This window comes from Urocampus carinirostris, chromosome 4, assembly GCF_059441175.1.
Source record: "Urocampus carinirostris isolate Australia breed hairy pipefish chromosome 4, RoL_Ucar_1.0, whole genome shotgun sequence".
Taxonomy (NCBI): Eukaryota; Metazoa; Chordata; class Actinopteri; order Syngnathiformes; family Syngnathidae; genus Urocampus; species Urocampus carinirostris.
Window position 1 is genome coordinate 45114810 of NC_142352.1, and position 25352 is coordinate 45140161.

The 25352-nt window shown below is 38.0% G+C and overlaps 1 protein-coding gene across 2 annotated transcripts; it reads left to right on the plus strand.

Annotated features, from left to right (window-relative positions):
• The first annotated feature begins 9393 nt into the window (after positions 1 to 9393).
• tpma (alpha-tropomyosin) lies at positions 9394 to 24244 on the plus strand. Of its 2 annotated transcripts, XM_088334696.1 has the most exons (9): positions 9394 to 9507; positions 9613 to 9738; positions 15614 to 15747; positions 16941 to 17058; positions 17126 to 17196; positions 17270 to 17345; positions 18244 to 18306; positions 20027 to 20096; positions 20535 to 20883. In XM_088334696.1, the coding sequence occupies exons 1-9, from the start codon at positions 9394 to 9396 to the stop codon at positions 20615 to 20617; spliced, it is 855 nt and encodes a 284-aa protein (XP_088190822.1). In that variant the 3' UTR covers positions 20618 to 20883. The 2 variants fall into 2 exon arrangements, with proteins under 2 accessions (XP_088190822.1, XP_088190821.1); XM_088334695.1 differs by lacking the exons at positions 9394 to 9507; positions 9613 to 9738; positions 20535 to 20883 and adding exons at positions 11714 to 12020; positions 24073 to 24244 and having other exon boundaries at positions 16941 to 17062; positions 17130 to 17196.
• Positions 24245 to 25352: the final 1108 nt, after the last annotated feature.

Below are 25352 nucleotides of genomic sequence, written 5' to 3' on the forward strand. Positions count from 1 at the left end.
AAAGGGAGCTGGATAAATCACAAATAGATTATCATTCTATTCTCCTTACTAATTGCTTAAAAACAATTATCAATACTTGAATACATGTTTTTGTCTATGAAGGCCTTGACATCTTAATAGCCAGATAGAAAGCTAAAAACAAAGCTCAATAGTGAGTGAGAGAGGAGGCCAAAATTTAGCTAGCTAAGATAGCTTGCTCGAAAGCTAAAAAGGTGGCCATATAGCTAGCTAAAAAACTGCACGTTTGCTCATTCATTTCATAAAACCCATAAATTGGAATTGAGTTCGTTGTAATTCCTGTAAAATAAACCAATAAAAAGATAAATAAATATATTTGCCTAATACATGAATACATTCTTATTCTACTCTACATATTAATTGCTTAAAAATAATTATCAATACTTGCACAGCTTTTTTTTGTCCATGAAGCTCATGAATTGGAATTTTTGCATTTGAATGTCTCAAATAACAACTTATCATGTCATTACTACATTGTTACTATGTTATTACCGGGGTAATTATTTCAGAATAGGTCAAATAGACTCAGTCAACCAATAAAAACATAATTTTACTAGAAAATCACATCGACCCATCACTGGTGAGCGGGCACCTAAGCTATCCTTCAGGTGCACACTGGTAATCGTGAGCACCATGTTTAGATGACCAAGTAAATCTGCGTTCATCTAGCTCAGTGTTTTTCAACCAGTGTACCAGGGCACGCTAGTGTGCAATGAGACCGTGTCAGTAAGCCACAGGAAATCGCCTCATTTTATATTTTCAAAACAGCCCGCCATTGTTTATTATGTTTTCTTTCAGAAGAGTAATTGTAACATTCATCCATATCAGTAGGGGGCAGCAGATTATATACTAATCATCCGCCCGCAAGGTATTACGCGCAAATATATAAAATACCTTATTTTGTTGAATGAAGCTATTTAGGATTGCACTGCAAAAATACTGACATAAATAAAATAAAAATAAAAATAGTGCCCATTATCTTGCTGGTTTTTCTTTTTTTCTTTTATATAAAAGAATGGAAACGTTAAAACTGGAAAAGATCATTTTGCTCATTTAATTATATACTAAAACATGAAAAACAAAATTAAAATTAAATAAAATATAAAATATGCTGTATTTCTAGAAGCCACGGTAACAACAAATTCAATGTAAATTCATGTTAAACACTTTCGAAGGTGTGCCTGGACATTTTTTATTGAAAGAAATTGTTGCTCGGCTCAAAAAAGGTTGAAAAACACCGATTTAACTCACAACAAACTGGATTTGTTTGTCAGCCCATCTCCCTTTTTTGAATGTGTTATCTAGGTACGCATTTACAGAGGGAAGAGAAAGTGAATAGCTTATTTCACTCTTCTGAGATCATTTGTAGAAAAGGTTATGTGACAAAAGTTTGTCAGCATTAGAATGTTTTGAGATCCAGATGTTATTATGTATGTGTGTCAACAGATTAGATGAGGAAGATGACCTATAGAAGATATTTATCCGGCCATGATAAAATTATTTTTTTGTATTTACTGGAAATAAATTGTGTTGCATTGTGTTCATGGTCTTTTGTGTTTTGAGATTTATGAATTCATCTCTCTTGCGTTAATGCCTTAATAATCCATTGCCGCCACCAAACATGTGATAATCGATGTTTACATGTAAAAAGGTAAAAAATTATCCAAGTTATTCACTTATTGCTCGTGTCTTTACAAAATCCTTGCATTAAACAAAGGTGTGAAGACTTTTTGAATAACAGATTTTTACTACAAAGACCTATTGTCTAACTTACATTTGTATCCTTCTATCTCATTTTCTTACTTTTTTCGAGGCTGCATGCATGCACTGCAAACACTTCTTCTGTAGACGGATAATTTGGGTAAAAGTATTGTTCTTTTAATATTTATTTATGTGATTATAAACCCATCCATCCATTATCTGTACTGCTTATCCTCAGTAGGGACGCGGGGGTGCTGGAGCCCATCCCGGCTATCTTCGGGCAGTGGGCATGAGACACCCTGGAACTGATTGCCAGCCAGTCGCAGGGCACACAGGGACAGACAATTCGCTCGCTCATTCATACCCAGGGACAATTTGGACCGGCCAATTAACCTGAAATGCATGTTTTTGGAATGTGGGAGGAAACCGGAGTGCCCGGAGGAAACCCACCCAAGCACGGGGAGAACATGCAAACTCTACACAGGAGATTCGATCTCATGACCTCAGAACTGTGTCTCACACACACTAACCTCTGCGCCACCGTGCTGCCTAGTGATTATAATTATTTATAGTTATTTTATTAATTTTCATCCTAATTTCTTCCCCTGACTTTTTGCAGTACACTAAGTTTGAATATATTTTTTTACTTTTACTATGTTTTGTGAATGATTTTTTTTGTCATTACCTATTTAAATTCATTTATATTATTAATATATGGGTACGCATGTACTAAGGACAAAATATAATGTAAGTATAATGCATAAATGCAAATATATTTAGCTTTGTGAGTTTTTCAAAACGGATTTGATGAAATTAATTGATTTGAAAACAATTTAAAGAAATATAATATGTAGATGTCTGCATGTACATTTAATCATAAATTAAAAAAATGGATAGCTCTCAAGGATTGTCCCTTTAGCCAAATGTTTTAACCCAAAGCAACCCCTGATTCCAAATAGTAGCCCACACCGGATTTAGAGCGTATAAGAGAGTGATAAATATAAAGTCCCAAAATGACCTCCGTGAGCTGAAAACAGGTTGTTTAATTGCTTGGGTGTCAGGACAAGATGGCAGTTCTGAGTCAGCGCTAAACCTGAAGCTGTACACATGGAGGCCAGCCTGTCCATTGGCACCCAAGCTAAAATTATGTGGCACTAAAATTTGAGGACCTTAATTACGCCTGCAACCAGCTGCTCTTTTGACTCTTAGATATGGAATCCCTCTTACTGCATATTCTATCATGGTCGCCTTTTGTTGCTAAAGGCACTTAAATTAGATCTTGGGAAGTTTTCAACGTGGGAGCACATTTTAAAAAAAGGTCTAAAAACTAACAGTAATTTGAAAAAAATTGATTTAAGCTAGAGCTCTTGTTGGTGATAGGAATGAGTGGAGATATGTTGTAAAGGGATAGTGGGATGTTTAGACGTGTTCTAAGGGATGGGCAGGGCACCTGTATGACGCCACAGGGGTAAACCAGTGAAAGCTGTCGGGCCCTGCTGTTGAACAGAAGAGTGTGTTGTGTCACCCTGACCCGAGTGACATGGCCGCTTTCTTGTGTCCCGTTTCATCTGGAGGGACGAAAACAACTTAGGTGCCGAGTTGCTTAACTTGTTTGGGTGTTTGGGTATTTCAGTTGGCCATAGTCCAAACATTTTTGTGTGTGTTTTTTGCTACTTCTTCCCTTTTTTTATTTTCCTAATTTTTGTATGTGTTTGTCTTGCTGTCTGTCACCCCTCTCGAGGGATATGACCAGGGTAGATAGATAGATAGATTTAACAAAGAAGGGAAAGGTCAACACTCAAAAATGTTCTTGAATGAAAATTATGAGGTAAAATCTGCTTATTTTTCCCCTGAGTGATATAGAATCTAGTTTTAGTATTTTCACACACTTCTGCCCATCACTAACGAGATCCGGCTCATCGCTGAAGAGCAGAATGATGCTTTGCAAAGAAAAATAACGGCAACAAGATGATAAAGGTGCTATGTCTGAGTCAGATCAGGAGGCTTCTTCTGGTACTGGTAACCAGTATAATGTTTCATTCGGGGGAGCAAAAATAAAAAGGGAGAGGAATGGGCCAGGCTGTACTTGCCTTCATTACACCACAGGAAGTGGTGCCCTGATGACCCTGGTGGTTAAGGGATCCGTGAATTTTGTAATGCATGTTTAAAAATGAAGGTGTAATAGTAGTTTTGTGAAATTATGGTAAAACAATGAAAAGGTCAAACTTGTATCTATCCTGCAGAATAATCAAAGGAATCACATTGAGTAATCTAAGTAAGATCACACAGAAATATTAGTTTTTTTATTCTGGCCTGATTATTATTATTTATTTTTTTTGCAATCATATGCAAGATGAGTGTAACATAGGCATCTGGAAAACAGCCGGAACAATACCACAAAGCCTTACCTGGTCGCAGGTAAAAGTTGATCACCATCTGAAAAACTAAACATTAGTATTTTATGTTTTCTAAGGGTATGTCTTGGCGTTTCCAAAAGTGGCCATTTGGAGACTCCAAGAGGACCAGTGACTGTTGACATCATAAAGACATGTCTTCTATTCTCAACAATCTGATGGCCATGTCACTAGTATTAACCCTTGAATGCACAAGAGGGATCAAAAATAACCTCATGGGTTATTATTATTCAAAATCTTTCAAAAGAAAAAAACAGTTGTGATATTATCATATTCCAGGAATTCCTCATAAAACATGTTCATGACATGATGCCATTACTATTTAGATGTTTCCCCCCACTAATTATCGACTCCACTCATGGAAGAATGTATGTACTGGTAGGTCATGCATCCAAGGGTTAAGTACTCACAGAAATAACCAACGAGCACAGAAAATGCACATTTCTTTTAAAATAAAAAAAAAATGCATTGAAATTGCAATACTGGTCTGAAAAATTGTAATTACGTTTTTTTTCTCAAAATCGTGCAGCCCTAACACGGGAGTCCAATATAGACAAATAAGTATGGTAACGCTGTCACTCAAAATATGATTTTTGGATGTTTTATTAACAAAGTAACAAAATTTTGGTGGGTTGTTTTAAACAAAATGACATCTTTTAAGTAATTTTAAACAAATTGACCCATTTACTCAATTGATTATTTTACAGTTAAAAAATAAAACAATCACATTTGTTGTTTCTTTTACATCGAATTACCTTTTTTTTATGGCTGTTTAAGGTTTTTGAGTTCTTCCTTGAACTCATCTAGGTTTAAGATCAGGGGATGGTGTAATAAAAGTCTGTGGTTTGCAATAATCTGTGGTATGTGCAGCCCATTGAGACTCTTTGTGATTAAGGGCAATACAAATAAACATGACTTGACTTGACCTGTATTTGCCATTCATCCATTGTCTGCACTGCCTCTCCTCAGTAGGGTCGCGGGTGTCCTGGAGCCCATCCCAGCTATCTTCAGGCAGTGGGCAGGGGACACCCTCAGCTGGTTGCCAGCCAGTCCCAGGTTACACAGAGACAGAGAACTCGCTTGCTCATTCATACCTAGGGACAATTTGGACCAGCTAATAAACCTGCCATGCATGTTTTTGGGATGTGGGAGGTAATCGGAGTGCTCTGAAGAAATCCACGCAAGTACTGGGAGAACATGCAAACTCTACACAGGAAGGCTGGTACCTATTGTCAGTAGTAAAGTGTTCTATTCAACTGTAAGACCCCTTTAACTCATTAAAAGCCAGACGTTTTTCGAAAATTTGGTGAGCAGGTGCCACCCAATTTTTGCCATTTTTATCCATTTTTGAAGGACGAAAGAAAATATAATTTTGTGGGTATATAGGCATAGGAAATAGCATTTAAAAAAAACTTTCATTGAAAAAAAGTATGTTTCTAGCTTTTACCATTGTTTGGTAAACAACAGTTGAACATTGCTTACTTTATTGAAAATACTCCTGTCAAAAACGAATTGAGGAAAAAAAGGCTTTTGTTGAAGGATGGAGGATTTGAAGCAGAACTTTCACCTTGCAGCTCTTTTTTTACATTTGTAATATGTCCAATATCTAAACAATGCTTTCCATAAATACAAGGGGACTCTGCTTGCAAAATAACACTTTATTGCAAGTACATCAAACTGATGCGTGAACTAAACATGAACAATACATTAACTTTCGGCCACCATGGTGCATGTGTTCTCTTGGGCAACCTGTCCCACGTACATGCACTGAACGTCATCCCTATCCGACGATGACGATGGGACTTAAGCTAGGTTCCCGATGCAGAGCTTAATGCGGTTTTCCTCAATGTGTGGACAAATAGTTCATCAAAGCCACTCCTGCCATCTAAAGGTGATTCATCATACTGAAATAATTGTGCGAGGCTTGATACTTACCGGTGAGGAGCGACAAACTCTTCATAATATATATATATATATATATATATATATATATATATATATATATATATATATATATATATATTTTTATAAAGCAAGAAAAAACATATTTTTACGTTTTGGCACTCAGGGACAACACTTCGAAAAATGTATTTACATGTTATGTCATTAAGTGGATTAATTTTTCATGTTTGACTATTAGATATACAATCAGTTTACAGACCAGCCTGTTTTGCAAGAATACGACACAACTCAGATTTTGCTCAAGTGAATTTCTACTGCCATTGTTCTGTAGCACATTTGTGCTCGGAATATTCTGTACAGAAACATTTGAAGGGACTGCTCATTTCAGCCTTTATTTTGAAAATCTAACACTCTCACTATTCAGAATCAATCTAACACAACAAGAAAAAGAGAATTTACAACGATGATGACAGTGATAATGATACTCCACTAAAAGAGCAGAGCCTTTCTGGCAGTAGCCAGAACGTTAAGGATGCCAGCAGCCCAGAGCTTCCAAAATAATCCCTGAAAGACAAACACAAAGTGCAACCAGATAACCTGACACCCTTCACCCTCCACACCAGGATTATTTAATCAGACGGATTAGCTTTGCATGAATAGCTCACATGCACCCAATACTCAAGACGCCTCTTGGGTTCTCCTGGCTTTCTGGTGCCAAACGGCACACAGAGAGAAAGAAAGAAAAAGGCATACACTCCAAACAAAGATGGATAGATGGTAGATTATAAATATTATGTTTATTTTTATTGTTGTTATTATCATTGGTGCCGCAGTGACATTTGGTAACTAGGCGCATTATGACGTTGGGGGCAGGGGTCATCAGTAATTGATTTTTGGAAAAAAAAAAAATATTTAAGTGCGAAAAAATTAATGTTAATTTTTTCGCGGCAAGGCCAATTAATGGGTATTTATTGGATTTCTAGCCATTAATTGGTAATTTAATTGCTCCAACCGGTGTTGCGCCGTTGGATGCGCTCGGCGCCACATGAGCAGCGCCATTTGCCGTTGACGACATCAATCTGTGTGAAGTACTCTCTAACCATTTTTTCCTTCGGTCCCATAACCGTGCGAAGATTACAATCAATACAGCGTAGTAGTAGTGGTGTACAACGTGTGCGTATGTGCGTCCACGACGTACGTGCTTGAGGCAAAACGTGAGCCAATCAACAAGCCCGATTTTGTCCCGACCAATCAAAAGCTGCTTTGCAACCACACTACGTACGTACAGCTACCGTGTTTCCCCGAATATAAGGCCGGCCTTACTTCAAAATCATCGTCAAAAATTGAGGTTTTGAAATAAAAATATGTGCAAAAGTAATCAATTTTCGCTACAAATTTCTTAGAAAAGCATTGCCGTTGTTAAATAACGTTGATATCTACGGTTTTCATAGGTAATATGAGCCTCTTATTTGCAGGAAGGTTGAATTTCATTTCTCATAAAAAGCTGGGCCTTATATTCAGGGTGGGTCTTATACTGTAATGGGGGAAACACGGTAGCTTACGCGTATGCATGCACTGTCCCGATTGTGCGTGTATGTGACCTTGACCGCATACCAAATGCTCGCGCGGCGTGAAAATTTGCACCTTTGTTGACGCAATCGACTAACAAAAAAACCGAATATTTTCGCAATTAATGGGTCGCAATAATTGATAATTATTTAAATTTTGCAATAAATGGATTTATGAGTTTAAGCAACCATTCCATTAATTGTTCGCAATTAATGGCATTAATTTTTCACCAATCATTTATTGCTGACCCCTGGTTGGGGGATGGGTATTGCGAAGATTAGTGTATAAAATCTGTGATTATTGTAATTATTATAATTATTGATATCTGACCTATGTAATAAGTATATCCATGAGATCTTGTTATATTAGACATAAGAGGAAAAGAGAATTTGTAAAATGTATTTAATAGGGAAGATAAAGGGGTAGGAAAAATAAGTATCTGCTTCTGACTACCCCTTTTCGAACATGTTATGTGACATTATTTTGTTGTTGACTCATTGTTTTTGTCCTGTTTTTATTTTAATGTTCGAAATAAAAGTTTTCATTCATTCATTCATAGATAGATACCTCCAAACATAATTTTTATTACTCTTTTAATAACTCGATCAACTAGATAGACGGATGGACAGACGGACCGACAGGCAGACTCTGGGAAATAATAATAAAAACAAAAAAACAAAACTGAATAAAATAATAATATATCTAACCTTAAATTGGATCAAATGAAAATCTGACATTTATATGATACCGTTTTATCGTGATGAGAGTTGTGGGCAAATTCATTACTTTGCGGGTGTTTGGACATGAAGAAGAAAGCTCTTTTCTTCCTCCGCGTGCTCGTTTATATTTGGTTTGTAAGGTGTTATGTTGATCAAAATAAAGGCTGGAGTGACGAGCAGTTCTTTTGGAGTTTTTAATCACAGAATATTTGGGGCACAAATGACCTTCAGAAAAATAGCTGTAGAAATTTACAAGATTGAATAATATGGTGGCTTTCCATTATTCTTAAACAAAAGGGAGCACCATGCACTGTGCGTAAATATATCAAACATTTGCTACAAAGTTAAACATTAAACATAAAGGGATCCCACTTTTGAGCACGGTCCTACTAAAGATGGCCTCATTACCCTTTGGAGAAGAGTTTGGCTCAAGCCGCTCCACCTTTGCCTGAGAGGACTGATTGTTTTGTTCACAGGGTGAAGAATTGGAGTTTTCTTGATGTGACCTTCTGTTGAAGGAAATTAGGTGATGGACCTGACAAGGAAGTTCAAAACCACTTTTGGCTATAACATAAAACACAACTAACTATGACTAAATAAATGAAGACGTATAAATAAAGATATTATGCAAACCATGGTTAAATATATAGTAGACAGCGTCATATTCCAATATTAGTCATTGACACTTTTGGATGCTGTAGGACGCCGTTAGAAAAGGGCTGGGACCTCCCAGTGGAGCAAGAAATAAGGGTTGAGGTGACGATCTGTTAATCTGACGTTCATGCCCCATCTTTGGGCACACCGGTGATCAAAGATCTCAGAGGAGCGAATCACTGAAGACTTTCTTCCAAAAAGTCTGACTCCTGTCATGGCAAGCAGCTGCTGCTGTTTTCGAAGTGGTGTCAGGTGTCTGCCCCCCCACTGTCTCTAAAACATATTTGACAATACTCCGACCTGGACCAGCTCGCACTCCAGCTTGGCGTTCAGTGAGGAACAGACGCTCTGACCCGAGCCCCTCTCCAGTCTCATTTTTTCTTAATCAGTTTTACCTGCCAAGCACCTGAGCAACCATGGATGCCATCAAGAAGAAGATGCAGATGCTCAAGTTGGACAAGGAGAATGCCTTGGACAGAGCTGAACAGGCTGAGTCGGACAAAAAGGCGGCAGAGGACAGGAGCAAACAGGTTGGGTGCATTTTCTACTGTGAATCCTAATTCCTATTCCATTTTATGTAAAAATTCAGAAACGCATTGTCAAGGACAGATTTTAAATTGGACTTTGTGTGCCAGCTTGAAGACGACCTGGTGGCACTGCAGAAGAAGCTGAAGGCAACAGAGGACGAGTTGGACAAATATTCAGAAGCCCTGAAAGATGCTCAGGAAAAGCTGGAGCTGGCTGAAAAGAAAGCCACAGACGTGAGTTGGAGCTACCTCACCAACCAACCTTCTCCCCTACCCCCATGCCCCTGGTGTTCTGCTGAAACCCTGTCTTGACATCCAACCGTGGTCTGACCTGACAGTAGCAATTTTGTTTTCTTGATATTTAAGTAAAACCTGCAAGACTGTTGTTCAGAAATATTGCTAGCAGAGTTTTTTACGTATGATATAAAAGTAGGGTTGGCATTGGAGGTAAGATTTTAAGCCCAAGGCCTAAAACGTCACTCATTACATTCTTGTTCAGGCTGGGTTTCTTCCTCTCAGACTTTTTTTCCCTTAATTATCCACCCATCATTGTTCTTTTTTTCTTTTTTTGAGTCGTGTGGTGGAGGATTATGCAACTCAGTCCACTGCCACCCTCTTAACATTTCAATGGATAGGAAGGAATTTTCAGAACTCGCCCACATTAAAAAAAGAAACAATGCAATGGTGGCACCTGTGGGCATGTTATATTTAGCACGTTCTCTATAAGGTCAGTGTTTACCGCCGTTCTGAGAACATTCCAGAGGTGCTGATACCAAGTGCAACCTTAACACTGCAGTGTTTCGACATTGTTTGACCTTCAACCTCAGCAAATATGTGCCTGCCCCATTTGGCACGGGTTGTGCCCATTATGTCCATGCTCAGAGGATAGCTGAGTACTCATTAATAAGCCTCCCTCGACTGAAAAGAGATGAGTGATTACTAGGCATGCCTCTACTGTACAATTGGAATCTTTGAGCAGTTTTACTTGTACTTTCTCGTTTATTTTTTTTTTCTTTTCAATTATATTACAACAAATATCACATCACAGAATAAACAAATCCCCTGAATAGAAAATGGGAAGACAGATTAAAACCAAAAGCTTATAAGAGACTTGTGCCCAAAATAATCATTATAAAATTCATTATCCATTATCTGCACCGCTTATCATCAGTAGGGTCGCAGGGGTGCTGGAGCCAATCCCAGCCATCTTCGGTCATTGGGCAGGGGACACCCTGAAACGGTTGCCAGCCAGTCGCAGGGCACACAGAGACAGACAACTCACTCGCTCATTTACACCTAGGGACAATTTGTACCGGCCAATTAACATGACATGCCTGTTTGTAGAATGTGGGAGGAAACCGGAGTGCCCGGAGTAAACCCACGCAAGCACGGAGAGAACATGCAAACTCCACACAGGAAGGTTAAATCTCATGACCTCAGAAATGTGCTGCGGACGGGCTAACCTCTCAGCTGCCACTCAGACACATTTTATCAAAAATGTCATTTTTGAAAACACAATTAGAATCTTAGAAATTCGCGTGATTCAAAGTCGTAGTACTGAAATGTGCAATGTTCAGGTAAATCAGTCAGTTAATTAGATTCTAAGACTATTTTGTTAAGTCTGTTAGTTTAATTTGTTAACTGAAAATTAAAGGAGTGAGTGAGTGTATCAGCATAGTAGGTAGGTACTGTAGGTTAGCAAAGAGGTAGCCAAAAGTGAAATTGGAAGTCCCCAGCCCTTCCCCCTGTCTCCTCCGACCTAATGTGCTCCGTGGTCAGGAGGCATTGCTAACTCATACTTAATAGTAAAATATGGTACTATATAAAATATTGTAAGAACATCTTAAACGATGCACCAGACCTTTAACAACATTTAAAAATAAATGATAAAATTAAGAAAACAAATAATTAATAATCGTTATTGTTTATCATAACAGTAAAATTATTATGATTGAAATTATTTTAATTTAATCTAAAACGGTATTCCGTGAACGCAAAAAACCTTCCGATATCAGTTTTTGGATTGTCTCACATCATAGGGGATTCCAATTTAAATCATTCCTTAATGAGGCCACCCAATTTGTACATTTTTTAATGGAACATTTTTGTAGGAAAATGTGTTATTTAAAAAACCATAAACGTTATACATGATGGACTTGTAGTGATTTGATCATTCCAAAACAATTTCCGTGCGAAGGAGTCACTTCCGGGTTCGATGGCACGTCCCAATCCTCATCAGGACTTGATTAAAGTGTAGTGGGGGCAGGGATCAAACGCGCCGCATCTCGCCTTGTATCGAACGGCGGCGCCTTTTAGCAGTGGCCAACGACAGTGACGACGACTAGCATAGCCGGAACCACAGCAACGCCAGTCCGGGCACAACCATGGCCGGTGGAAGCTCCTTGGAGGCGGTGAAGAAGAAAATCAAGTCGCTCCAAGAGCAGGCGGATGCGGCGGAGGACCGGGCTGCCTTACTCCAGCGGGAGCTCAACCTAGAGAGGAGCGCGAGGGAAGCAGTAAGCCGACGCTAATGATTTAAGGCAATTAGCGCCGAGGCTGCCGACAGTATTAGGCGTAAATCTGGTCAAAAAAGCGTGGCGGTTAGGCGTTTACTTTTGGGTGTTGTTTGGACACGAGACCGTTGTTGTAGCTTGCTGACCGGCGAGCATTAGCGTCAAAACGCCCTGTGACGATTTACGCTAGCCTGACGACAGCTTCCCCCTTGTGAGAAAACCCCAACATGGAACACCCCACTAGCATCAAGCGGCCATGTTTTCATCGGTCTATCTTCACTCAGCTAGTCTTTCAATAATTCAATTCATACTGAACTAAATATATCCACTGCATCCCGCCTCACCCATCCCTCCCTTCTGCATCCCTACCACGCCCAAAATGTCTTTGGATGCTGCAAAGTCCTGCAAGCGAAATTTCCCCTCCATCTCGCCCGTCCCAAGCCGCATACCTGTCAACCTCCACGTCTCCAAACTGTCGTATTTTCCCTTACAAAATACCAAATAACCTTGCATCATATTTTTTTCAAACGTGTTTATTTATGTAGTTTAACATGTTATATTGTACATGTGTTTCGTTATATCATATATATTGTTAATTAACATTTTGTTGTGAGATACCGAGTTGCTCGACATGAAGGAGGTTTATTATAAAAAAGTTCAAAAATTAAGTAGCTTGGACGTTCACTGTAGAAAGAAAAATACATGCAAATATAATCAAGTAGAATAATACATTTTCTTATTCAAATTATTAATTCATTTTCTGCATTAAATTATTGTTGGTAATATACTGATTAAATGGATAACCACAAACATGTCTTTTTTCATTTTCTCCTTTTTATACTTTCATACTACCTTTTTTTTCTTAACTTCTTTATACAACCTAATAATTCGTAATACAATGCATTGAAAGCAAGTGAGCCGTTTGAGAGCCGGCTCTCTTTAATAAGTTAAGCCGGTTCTCTAAAAAGAGACAGACTTCATTTCACCCCACAACTTGAACTCGTTTGACATGATTGATTTGCCGTTTCGTGATAGTCGGTGTATACCGGATGGTACCCATAATTGACAAATTTGAATTTTTCCGTACAGATTTTCTTGTACATCGTACACGTCTTAGAATGCATAATAAATGTACTTTGTACGGCAAAACCATACAGGTTGACGGGTATGAAGCTGGCTGTTTTTGTCAAACTGGCTTATTTAATTCCGGGATCGTCCTCTTAGATCAAAATGCTCGAGTAACGAACAAATTTTCTTTATGAACTAATTAAGAACTAATTGGCTCGTTCCTAACTTCCAAAAGCATCGACGTTAACGCTAAATAGGTTTGAAACACATCTTTCTGTTCATTAAAAACACACATTGGTTGTAATTGAACACAAAAAAATGAGTAATATGATATTATATTTTGCAATAAAATGCAAATCCATTATTAGGGTTGGTATGGGTGCTTGAAATCCTTGAAGATGCTTGAATGTTAATGTTGAGTTTTCAAGGTCAGGAAAATGCTTGAATTTCTGGTTAAGTGCTTTAAATTATTGCCATGTTTCTTTATAGTCTGACTGTAGACCAAAAAAAAAAAAAAACATTTAGGTGCGTGAAAATGACAGTTCTATTTCTAAACAGTCTCTTTTGGGTTGGCTCTTTCAGAAGTCTTTCACTCGCTAACAGACTTCAGATTTTTGTTTTTTTCAATATAATATCAATAATAAAGAAATATTCACCAAATATAGTAATTAAAAAATAAAAATTCACAGATCTACAAAAAAGTTAAGTAAAAAATAATAATTTTAGCTGTTCACTTTGAACAGATTTAAAGTCGAACAACAACGCAAAATCCCTAAAAATGCAAAACAATAAAATATAAATTAAAAATGTTAACTATCAAGTACTCTAAAGAAATGCCCAAAAATAAAATTTCCAATTCTATTTTAACCAATTTAGACACAGATCCTCTGAAATAAACACACACAAAAAAAAGATTAAAATGAGTACATCAAAAAGCAAAAGATCAGCAGTTGATTGAATGCACTCTGCTTCGGAGCAATCAATATCACAAAATTGGCTCCTTATTCAGCTTTATATACACACAGTACATTGTTTTTGACGTCCTTATTGAACTAAATTTTTATCCAATCCCGATAGAGCCCTCTCCGTGTAAACAAGTGTGATGTGGCCAAGCTACGCATGGATTGTTTAAGCAGAATCGCAGAATTCATGTCAGTTTATAGCAGCTCATTGACATCAAAATATTGCAGATCATAGATGGGAACAGCTCAAAATAGCACAAAGTATGTGTTAATAGCAAAATAACGACTTTCTTCTTCATCAAACTCAACAACAAAAAATGCTCTTTTGATCAACGCTGGATTTCTTCCCTTGCAGGTCCTGGAAAGATAAATAAATGGCTTTGAAAGTGCTTGAAAAGTACTTTAATTTGGCCACAAACCCTGTATTATGCAGGCATAGAAAAAATCTCACCTTTAATGAGAGAAGTACTGTTTTGAAGTCAAAAAGTTTGACCTCTGGGAATTGTATAGTGTTGATATGAGGAGAAAAGGTTTTGAAATGGGAAGGGGGGGGGGGTAATTTTGAGATTTCCCAGAGTGAATCGGGCGTTTGAGGTGGTGCGTTTGAATTAATCAGTTTAGTTTGCGCAGGGTAGAGTACTGTAATAATACGTGTGTAACCTGAACCAGATTTTGTCATTATCACAATGTTTAATTACCTTACAAAAGGCAAAGGTTAGAGAGTGGAGAAATTGGAAAGTGATCCTGAAAGATATAAATAAATGCAAAAAAAAAATAACGATACGGGAAAAAAATCGTTTTAGTGTCTCAGGATGAATCAAACTTTGAAGGACATTAAATACATTTTCAATTTACGTTAGTATTGTGTACATGGTTTTTAGAAGATGATATGCATCAAGGCTGCATGTATTCTACAACACTTGTCACTTTCAATGGTTAGTTTGAGCTAAGGAAAAGTCCCAACCAAACTTCATACCTATTTTATTGGACAAATTCTGGGTGTGCGTTAGACACAAATAAATGAGGTTCCTCCATACTAGTGATGTGCTTCTCTATCCGAATCCCTGAAGCGTGAGCCGAGTATTAGATGAGTGGTTCATGAAGGTGTGTGTTGATGATGTAAGCAGCGCCGTTTGAAGAACCGGGAAGTGGATGTACCACGAAGCGCGTATACCACATGACCGATTCAAAAAATGGTTCTTTAGGTTTGAGTGTAGTTTGAAATAAAAGCAGCAGAATAACTATGGATTACCACCAACTTTTTGGAAAAAACGTCTGACATTGAATATTTTACCTCATTTAACATTTTCATTTTTTGCACAAACAAAGTGACACAGAACAATTAAAAAAAATGTGTATATATATATATATATATATATATATCAATACATTTTGTATTCAAAGAATGAAGAGTCTCTAGTGGTAGCCTCTGGGACTGCTCATAGATTGCATTTACCCTCGTACGTAGCGCAAAACATATGTAACAAATAAAACTTGTATATTCGAATTCTTGTGTTTAGAGGTGCTCGTATATGAAGGTACCACTATACTTCTCTGTCCTTTCAGGCTGAGGGTGATGTGGCCTCCCTGAACAGACGCATCCAGCTGGTTGAGGAGGAGTTGGACCGTGCCCAGGAGCGTCTGGCCACAGCGCTCACCAAGTTAGAGGAGGCTGAGAAGGCTGCTGATGAGAGCGAGAGGTGAGTTCACCTTGCCTTTCCTCTTTATATGGATAAAGGAAAAGTGGTCTCAACTATCGTAGTATATGGTCATTTCTAGCTTTGAGTTTGTCCTGGAGTTTAGAGGGTCAGAATTTTCCTCTACTGTGGTACCTGTTTATAAAAGCCTAGTTTGCTCCGGGATCGTGCGCGTCGCTCAAATTACTCATGTAATGAGATTATTCCCCACAATAAAATAATTGAAAAGTACTTGGTCTGTTCCCATCCTCCCAAGTGAACCCTAAATAGCTATAGAACACATCTACTTGATCACTATAAGCACATTCAAATAGTAATTAAACATAAGAAAATACAGTGATAAGATAAAAATGATATTGACAAAATAAAATGCGAGTTTATGATAAGCACTTACTATGGAGGCAGTGTGTGCGTAGTATTTTGCTTGCGCTAACTGAAAAAATATAATGAGCGTTCTTTAGTGGTAGTCTGTGAGACTGCTCAGGACCTTGATTTTTCTGTCGTATGTGGCGCAATATTTTTTTCCAAGTAAGACTTGGAACTGTATTCATTGGTGTGTAACATGCATTCAATTTTCTCATTATTGCATTATTTTTATTAATTTTACCAGAGACGAATGTTGGAGAACAGAGAATCTAAAAAATGTAAATAAATGCAAAAAAATTACAACATGAGAAACAACACTTTGGTGTATTTGATGAGGAATTGAATTTGAAATAAATATATATGTTATTGTTTTCACAGTTGTCAATAAATGATTTTAATCATGGCCGCGTGAATTCAACATTAGTCAATTTTAATGCTTAGTTTGAGCAGAAAAGTCAACAAAAATGTAGGTAAAATGTTTTACTAAAAAGAGTGCTCGTTATACGCAAAAACTGTATTTCCACTTCACTCTCCTCACCTTTTCAAGCCCTGAAGTATTTTCATGCCTGTAAATAACAGAAATGTGGGTTGACTTAAACGGTATCTTCTATTAAATTAAAAATATTATAAAAATGTATTGTCCCACATATTAAATAGGCTGAACCGACCAATAGTTTTTTATGGTTGATTTAGTTACTGACGGAAGGATTCACATGTGACAGAAATCTATTATGGTCCCCTTGATTTAATCCCGACAGAATAGGTGCACTTGCGTGTTTTTTAATCACATCCATTTGAAATAAGCAACTTTCCCTTTCCCTTCCCTTTAGAGGCATGAAAGTTATTGAGAACAGAGCGATGAAGGATGAGGAGAAGATGGAGCTTCAGGAGATCCAGCTAAAGGAGGCCAAGCACATCGCTGAGGAGGCTGACCGCAAATACGAGGAGGCGAGTTTCCCAGCTGGTCGAATCCGGAAAAACTTGCACATGAATTTTGATGTGTTTCTGTCTTTAGGTAGCCCGTAAGCTTGTGATCATTGAGAGTGATCTGGAACGTACAGAGGAACGCGCGGAACTGTCTGAGAGGTCTGAGCCCTCACCACGCTAAGTATTGGTTTCACCTGAATACACCTCAATGGCGGTATTTTCCACCCTGCAGCAAATGCTCTGAGCTTGAAGAGGAGCTAAAGACTGTGCAGAACAACCTGAAGTCTCTGGAGGCTCAGGCAGAGAAGGTGAGCAAGAAGTTTGATAAAACGTGAGTTTGGTTGAATATGAGTTTAGTTTGAAAAACTCATGGTTAATTGTATTATCAAACAATTATTACTGCTTTGTAGATTGTGGCATTTAAAGAGGTTTGTGCAGGCCATGAGTAATTTTTGTTTTGACTCTAGCTCTGAGGTTTACGATTTTCTTGTCTGAACATCTGCATAGGATGTATTATTTTATTTAATAACCCTTCCTTTAAAAGGACAATGTTTATGTTTAACCATTATATGTCACTTTATTGTGTAGTGCAACTGAACTTATTTTGAAGAGCAATTTTTGTCTATAAGTGCACCATTTAATGTCAAGGGGTTTTCTGGTTGAAAACCCGATTCAGCCCGAACCCGATCCGGACCTGAGCTTCGACAGGCCCCCAAGTAAATGAAGTTTGAGACCCCTGTACAATATAATACTCACTGTCGCTTCCAAGTATATGTATTGGGAAAGGTCCGTTGTGTAAAATCGATCGAAATGGTAACATTTCTAGATTCCCTGATAAACTGGAAATGTTATTCTGTGGCCATATTGCTCAGCCCCAAGTGCAAGGGTCTCTGAACTTTTTCAAGTTGAGGGCTACTTTCCGTCACTTATTAGCAAAAGGGAGGTATAGTTTTAAATGCATTTCTAAATGTTATTACCAGGGTAAATATTAGAAGAAGGGTTAACTAGACAAGGATAACCACTAAAAAAATAATTTTACTAGAAACTCACAATGACCAAGCACTGGTGAGCTATTTTTGGAACAGGTCCGCAGGCACCTCAGTTGTCCTTAGGGGGCACGCTGGTGCCCGTGGGCACCACGTTGGAGAACAGTGTAGTATATTTGTAGCTGTATTGTGACAGACTTTCTTTTTGCAAAAAACACAGTACTCGCAGAAGGAGGACAAGTACGAGGAGGAGATCAAGGTTCTGACAGACAAGCTGAAAGAGGTGAGGAAGAGTTTATATATTGTTTACCCTTGAGTGCCATGTAAGGCTGTCACAATTGGGAATTTCTGGAGACCATTAATTGTCACACAAATAATCACGATTGGTGAATATTCTGTCCCAAAAATAAACCTAACAATCTACATTATTTGCTACTATGATAATATCAGCTTAATATTACATATACTGCACACTTTAATAAAGAAGAGCAATGTAATGGTCAAGAAATCAAGTCTGGGAAAAATCATTATTAACTTAACATTCTGTTTCTTTTATTAAAACAAATGCAACAGTGCAGGACTTCAGCTTGTTAGGTTTAAACCTTTTGAGGAACAATTCACAGGTGAGGTAACAGGTCGTAAAAGTCTTTGACTCAACTTTTCAGTAATATAGTACAAAATGCAAAAATGAGGTATACAGATAAGAGAGAAATACTGTGATTTCAACACACACACACACTTCAAGTGAATACAGCAGCTGAGCAGATACATTTATTTTTGCTTCTCAAGTTTTAACGTTTCAACGCATTTAAAGTGAAAGCAGCTAACAGCAGCAGACAAATCTCTCTTGACTTGAAGTTCTTAGGCTTTGAAAACAAAGACTGGAAACAGTAAAAGGAGGTATGTAACTAAGTAAACATACATTTTCTCCTAGAAACTGTAAATAAAAAAAACAATTTGACAACTTCAGCATGACATCAACTTAAATATAAACTTTAAAACCTAAATTTATTTTGCCTGGCAGGTCGTACAAATTATTTAACTTGTACAGCATATCTTTGAACAGTGATTTGTTAACTGTATTGAACGGCAGCATTTCAGTAATGTGTAATACAATCTGTTAGCATGCACGATTTTACACTGTTGTGTGTAAACTCCACGCATTTCTAATTGACAAGCTGGAACCCCCGGGATGGTTTGCCATTTTTCCTTTGTCAACCAGCTCGGTGAATGGACTCCAAATTCTGCATGAGATTAGTTGTGCCCCTTCCACTGGCACCTTGTTTAGTCAAAGTTTCCTGACCGCCTCTTTTTTGGAGCTTAGCTTATCGCTGTCACTCTGTTTAAACCCAAAATGTGTCTAAAATACCAAAGTGGTGCGTGGTTTTGAAACAAAAGGTTGCTCCTCCATTATGACCACATTACAGAGTGCCGATGTTGTCTGCGCCGTTTGCCTCTCAACACTTTGGTGCCATTTGCTCTACATATCAGTTAAGGGTGGTCACAAAAGGGGGTGGAATGAAAAAGGACTAATCACAAATGTAAAAAACATTTGTGAACATGAATAATTCTCGCGATTAGATGAATAAGTCATATTTTGCGACTGCCCTAGTGCCATGTTTATTCTTGTTGCATACAATGTTTCACAATTTGATCAATGACGAGAGAGAATTTATCGGTCAACACAACTTAAATTTTAAAAAGTTTGAATGAAAAAAAACGACTTTATATTTGAATCCTGAGTTCATTTTTAACAGAAATCATTTGTATTATGTGTTAAAGTATTTATGCACAATTAAGAAAATTGCACTCACAACTTGGCCAGTCTCCAAGCACTTTTTATCCTAGCATTCTTACCTCACGTTTCTCTTTTTAGTCTTAAGTTTTTGTTTATCCTCTCGTACCATGTCTAATTTCATTGCAAACCATGTTCCCTATGTTGTTATCAATGACAAAGAGAATTCTATTTTATTCATTGCACCCATTTCCTTTCCTTCTCGCAGGCTGAAACCCGTGCCGAGTTCGCCGAGAGATCGGTAGCAAAGCTTGAAAAGACCATCGATGACCTGGAGGGTATGAACACATTTATTTTAAATCTTAACGGGTATTTCTAGAACCCACATTTGGTTCGTAGGAATAGTTCTTTGAAATGTAATACAGTGTGACATCGTTCACACGGGTGTCCGACTATTTAACGGGTTATTGCGAGCGGAAAAAGTTTGCGCGATCATGCTGTTACTGGGGTTGGCGGCGGTTCTCAACGTCTCGCAATCCGATCTTGGCTGTAAAAGGCCGGCAGGTGTCCGGCCAGTCGCGTTTTCGGTAACTCCTCCGGAATTTGTCGCTACCTTCGCAGCTGTCACATTTCTATTACCGTCCTGCTCCATTCCCTGGTTTTCTTCATTTTTTTCTTTTGCCTTTTGTTGCATGACATTTCATTTTCCTTCCCCTTTTTTTCCCCCTTTTGTCTCAATCCGGTCCATCACCTTGGTAATAATTCCTCCACTGTAGATGAGCTGTATGCCCAGAAACTGAAGTACAAGGCCATCAGCGAGGAGCTGGACCACGCCCTCAACGACATGACTTCAATGTAATTCAACAGGATTCTTGTGTGTGCGCGTGTAATTCCTTTTTAGTAGTTCACCCACACATGGCTACTCTAACAAAAATAGCCCCCCCTTGTGGCATGTTTGCTTTTGCTAACCAATTCTTTTAAGTCAGTGCTTCACAATTTCTATTTAAACTGAACATCCACCTTAACTAGAGCACATTAAAATAAATAACCTGAAAAACAAAAATGCTGTTCATACATAAGGTGCATGGAATTGAGAATACTGTTAGAGCTACCGTGTTTATTTGTGTATAATAATAATAATAATTTCCTTGTATTGTCATTCTGTGTAACAATGTACACAGAACGAAATGTCGATTGCACCTGACCCGTTGTAGCGAGCCGATGCAGCCGCAGCCAACAGAGGGCGCCGCCGACCACTTTTTAAGTCTTAGGAATGACTCGGCCGGGGCGCGAACCACCGACCACCGCTGGGCTATTTGTACACTCGAGTTATTCCTGTGCAATGATTGATCAGTCTAAGTGTCGTTGATTAAATTTGCAATACTTTACTGCTCGCAATACAATGCATGCAAAGGCATTGGAGCTTATTTCGTATCACATTATTTTTACTTACTGTGCCAGAAACACTGATTTACATAGTGCAATTCGTGCTGCATACTGATAGGTTAAACAGTATCTCCACTTCACATGTGCATTAAATCCGATGCAGTTTAATGCATGTGTACATAAAATATCTTGTACAGCATTTTGTTTAAAAAAAAGTCAGTTTTGGTTTCTATCTTGCAACATTGATGTACAGGTGAAGATGTAAAGAGAATGTATAAACTGTAAAACCCCTAACCGCCACGACCCCTGTTTGAATCTCATTGCATGGAATAATTTATTGTGATTTTAGTCTGTGATCCTCGTGTAGTAACTTTAACACATAAATACTGTGCATTTCCAATCTTATCCACTGGTTTCTGCAATAGAATAGAATAGAAGAAGAATAGAATATACCTTTATTGTCATTGTTACAAAATGGGTTAACGTATTGTGACAACGAAATTGGGCATGACACTCCAGTTTTACACATTCACAGTGAGGTATGAGCCAGAAGATAAGGTTATAAAACAAGGGGGATAAGGCTATAGTTATAATTTACATGGTATTTACACAAGAAATGTCGGCATGTGGGATGTTACATACAGTTGTTATCGTGATACTGTTGGTATCGTAAGGGTTGTGCAATATTGCATTTGGTGCAAAAGTCATCATAGTGCAAACAAATAGTCAGCATATGCATTGGTGCAAACATAGTCATCATAGTGCAGAAAAAAAGAAAAAAGAAGTGGTCATGGTCAGACATTGTGCAAGGTGAATGTATAAGGCCCATCCGGGTTATTCAGTGCAATTTCAAATTTCTGGCCAATGAGGGGCTTTTAGATAATCCTTATAATACTGAAATTATGTTAAATACAATTAAAAGTGTTGATTTTTTTTTTTAATTCAAAGATAATGAAATAAGTACATATTACAACACAACTTTTAAAAGCGGGTCATGACAACTCTCAGCTCCTGTTCATTTATGATGCCAACAACGCTCACTGGTTTACCAAAGTAGGAGTTAAGTTTTTGCAATATACAGCACCAAGGACGTCTGTTTGGAAACAAATCATAACCTAACATAAGTCTTGCGTGAAATAGGGTAAAGGCACCACCATTATAGTTGTCCTATGTGTCAAATATTCAGCAGAGAATGTGCTTTAACCTTTACTGCACTGCTTGTAGAATGGGACGTTGATCGATCTTTTTTACAAGTGATCACATTTTAGTGAGGACAAAACAATGATTGCTCAATATTGATGGGGCCACTTCGCCTCTGTTGATGCCACATATACGCTTCGTTTTTGTATATTTTAGCTGAACAAAACTCAAGCAGATCAGCATTATTGCTGTGTAATATCTGTAAGTGGAGCTTCAATTTATTTTGCTCCATTTTCTCCGCTGCCAACATTGCTAGACACATGTAAGAATTCTGGTTTTTCCTTGTCTCCTACAATAGTAACAGTGAAGCAAAGCACTACTTTAAATTTGTCATCATTCCTCGTCTTGGCTTTTGGGAGGAGATTTACATTTGTCTTTGCCTCTATCCACCTGTCTTCTCTGTGAGATATATATTCCATCGTTTAACTTGAGTGTCTGCTACACTCAGGCTAGGTTCACACTGCAGGGAAAACTGATTTCATTGCACAGAAGCAACCTGTATCCAATCTGTTAAAGACTGTCTGAACGGCACAAATCTTGTTTTTCACACCAGACACAGGCCACGTTCATATGTTGTCCCAAATCCGATATATATCGGCCCTTTTGTAGTGTGACTTCAGTGTGGATGTTTGTAGCGCATTCATGCGACCGGCATGTAATCGATTGGCGGAAAATGTCACTGTTCTGCGTTCGAAGCATGAGGAAGTGAACAAATGAACAACCACGGCAGCCAAAAACACAAAGTGTCTTGAAGTCACACATTCATGGAAGATGAACACTTGTTTATTTTGTAATTTGCAGAACAACCCTCTATTGCTATTCCTTGCTATTTTGCAATGTGACGCTTGGGTTCTTTCTTAAAGCGACAGTATCCTCTCGTGGTAGTTAACAATATTTACTTTCATATCTCACCACACAAAGTATTCAATTGGGAAAAAGCGAGGTTCTAGATTTAATTAATGTTTAGGGAGGACAAAGCTCCGCCGTTGACATCAATGAGAACTTCTGCAAACATGAGCGCATTGCGTGTGATGTCCTATGTCTTCTTCTACGCATGCGGGGGCTCTTGTGGCGTTCACACAGGAAGATCAAGTCGCATACAAGTCTCATTTAGTTGGAAATGTGAACCATCTTACAAAAACATTGGCTATTACCAAAAAAAATGGAATTAAGCATTGATCTCTGCAGTGTAAATCTAGCCTTACTGTCTACAATTCATACTTTGTGCTTATGTGTAAAACTTGAATGCGCAATAGAAACCCCACTGGGCGCACACTGTTCCTGACCCCTAATATAGTGGATATGCAATCTCACTTCATGTTAGGACGGTTAAACAATGTCCCCCAAATTCAAACACACCCCACTATTTGAGAAGCACTGACTTAAGTCAAGAAAAGGCAAAGTATATCTGTGTCGGTATTTGTATTAAATGGAAACATTGAAACTCTTAAACGGTGAAGATTAACTGCATGTCTTTCTTTGAAGCATTTTGATATTTACAGCTTGCAGCTAAAGAAAACTTTAGATTTACTATCTCATTTTTAAATTTTAAATATTGAACGAATTCTTGTCATGCACCACTACATCCATTAACTACTTTTAATATGTAAGTGCCCCATAGTTTCTTATGAGAATTTCACAGTGCAACATGCCTACCCGCAGTTTTCTTTTCTGCATGCTTCGCACTCCTTTCTTTCATTTTTTCCCCTCTTTTTTTTCCCCCTACAGCTAAATCACAAGCCATACACTGGTCTGTCAACATCTGTCTGTGCAGCGTTGCCCTCATTATTTGTTTTCTGTCTTCTGCTCTTCCGGGCCCCCGCTGCCACTACCACCGGCCATCTCATGTGCACCTTTTCAAATTGTTTTACTTGGCTGTAAAATAAAATCCTCATTTGTGTCTGTCATCTTCCCTTTTTCCCCCTGCAAACCTTTGAGTGTTTTATTTTGCTCTTTGTTTTGTTTTATTTTGTTGCTTCTGAATTATAACTCTGAAGCTCTTCCATAAAAGTGCTATCATTTTCAAAACATTTTGGGGGCAAAAAGAGTGTACAAAAGTGTAGCCTTTATTGTAAAATGCAATATTACAAATGTTTTTGGAGGGTCTATCCTGTTGAAGCCTAAGAGTGCCAAAATGAAATAAAACGACACTTTTTGAAAGAATTGTCGTCCAAGTAACGTGCACATTTGTTACATGGCTATTCAGCTGATGTAATATGGACTTGGCATTCATTTAAATTTATAAAACAAAAATATCCAAAGGAAATATTTAATTATTTAAGAACATCATACACAGTTCACGGATCCCTTAACCACCAGGCTTGTAGGGACACTACTTCCTATGTTATGTCTTGAAGATACAGCCAGACGCCTTTGAATGCTAAAATTTTAATGTTGTGTTTTCAAGGATTAAAAGGTGCTTGAATTTTTGGGCTAAGTTCTTGTAAATGCTTGAAATTGTTATGTTTTTCAACACAAGTCTGCTGATGCAAACCCTGCTCTCTGGTGGCTTCGCTTTGCCTTTGCATTTATTTTACCCTTCTGATTAACTGCAGCTGACATTATTTTGTACGCCATTGTCCTATGAAGCGTTGGTGCTCCCTATGGGTCACGCCTAAGAGGACAGGTGCATGCTACACCTAAAGAGGGCACTATGCAGTGAGTGCAAGGATTATGTATCGATTATAGATATTTATTATGGGCCAAGAACTTCCTGCAACTGAAAATGTGAGTTACAGATAAGTCATTTTTACACAACAAATTTTATAAGGAGGAATTCATTTGAAAAAAAAGATTCGCTATTTACTCAAGGTTCTAAAAATTATGTTTTCAGAAACGCACACAAGATTAAAAATCACATGTCTGGATATTTTTCGACATCCCGAAAAAATGTTCATATTTACCGTTTTTCTAACTCCAATGTTCGTGAGTAGGGGAGTGTCCGTACTTCTTTCACAATGCTGTGGAGGAATTTTGGCCCACACTTCTTTGCAAAATTGTTTTAACTT

What these genes read in the sequence shown, in the direction of transcription:
- tpma (XM_088334696.1), top strand. Translation starts at nt 9,394, where the DNA reads ATGGATGCCATCAAGAAGAAGATGCAGATGCTCAAGTTGGACAAGGAG. An exon ending in CTGAAAAGAAAGCCACAGAC is followed by an intron (nt 9,739 to 15,613) that starts GTGAGTTGGAGC and finishes CTGTCCTTTCAG; the next exon opens with GCTGAGGGTGATGTGGCCTC. An exon ending in CTGACCGCAAATACGAGGAG is followed by an intron (nt 17,059 to 17,125) that starts GCGAGTTTCCCA and finishes TTCTGTCTTTAG; the next exon opens with GTAGCCCGTAAGCTTGTGAT.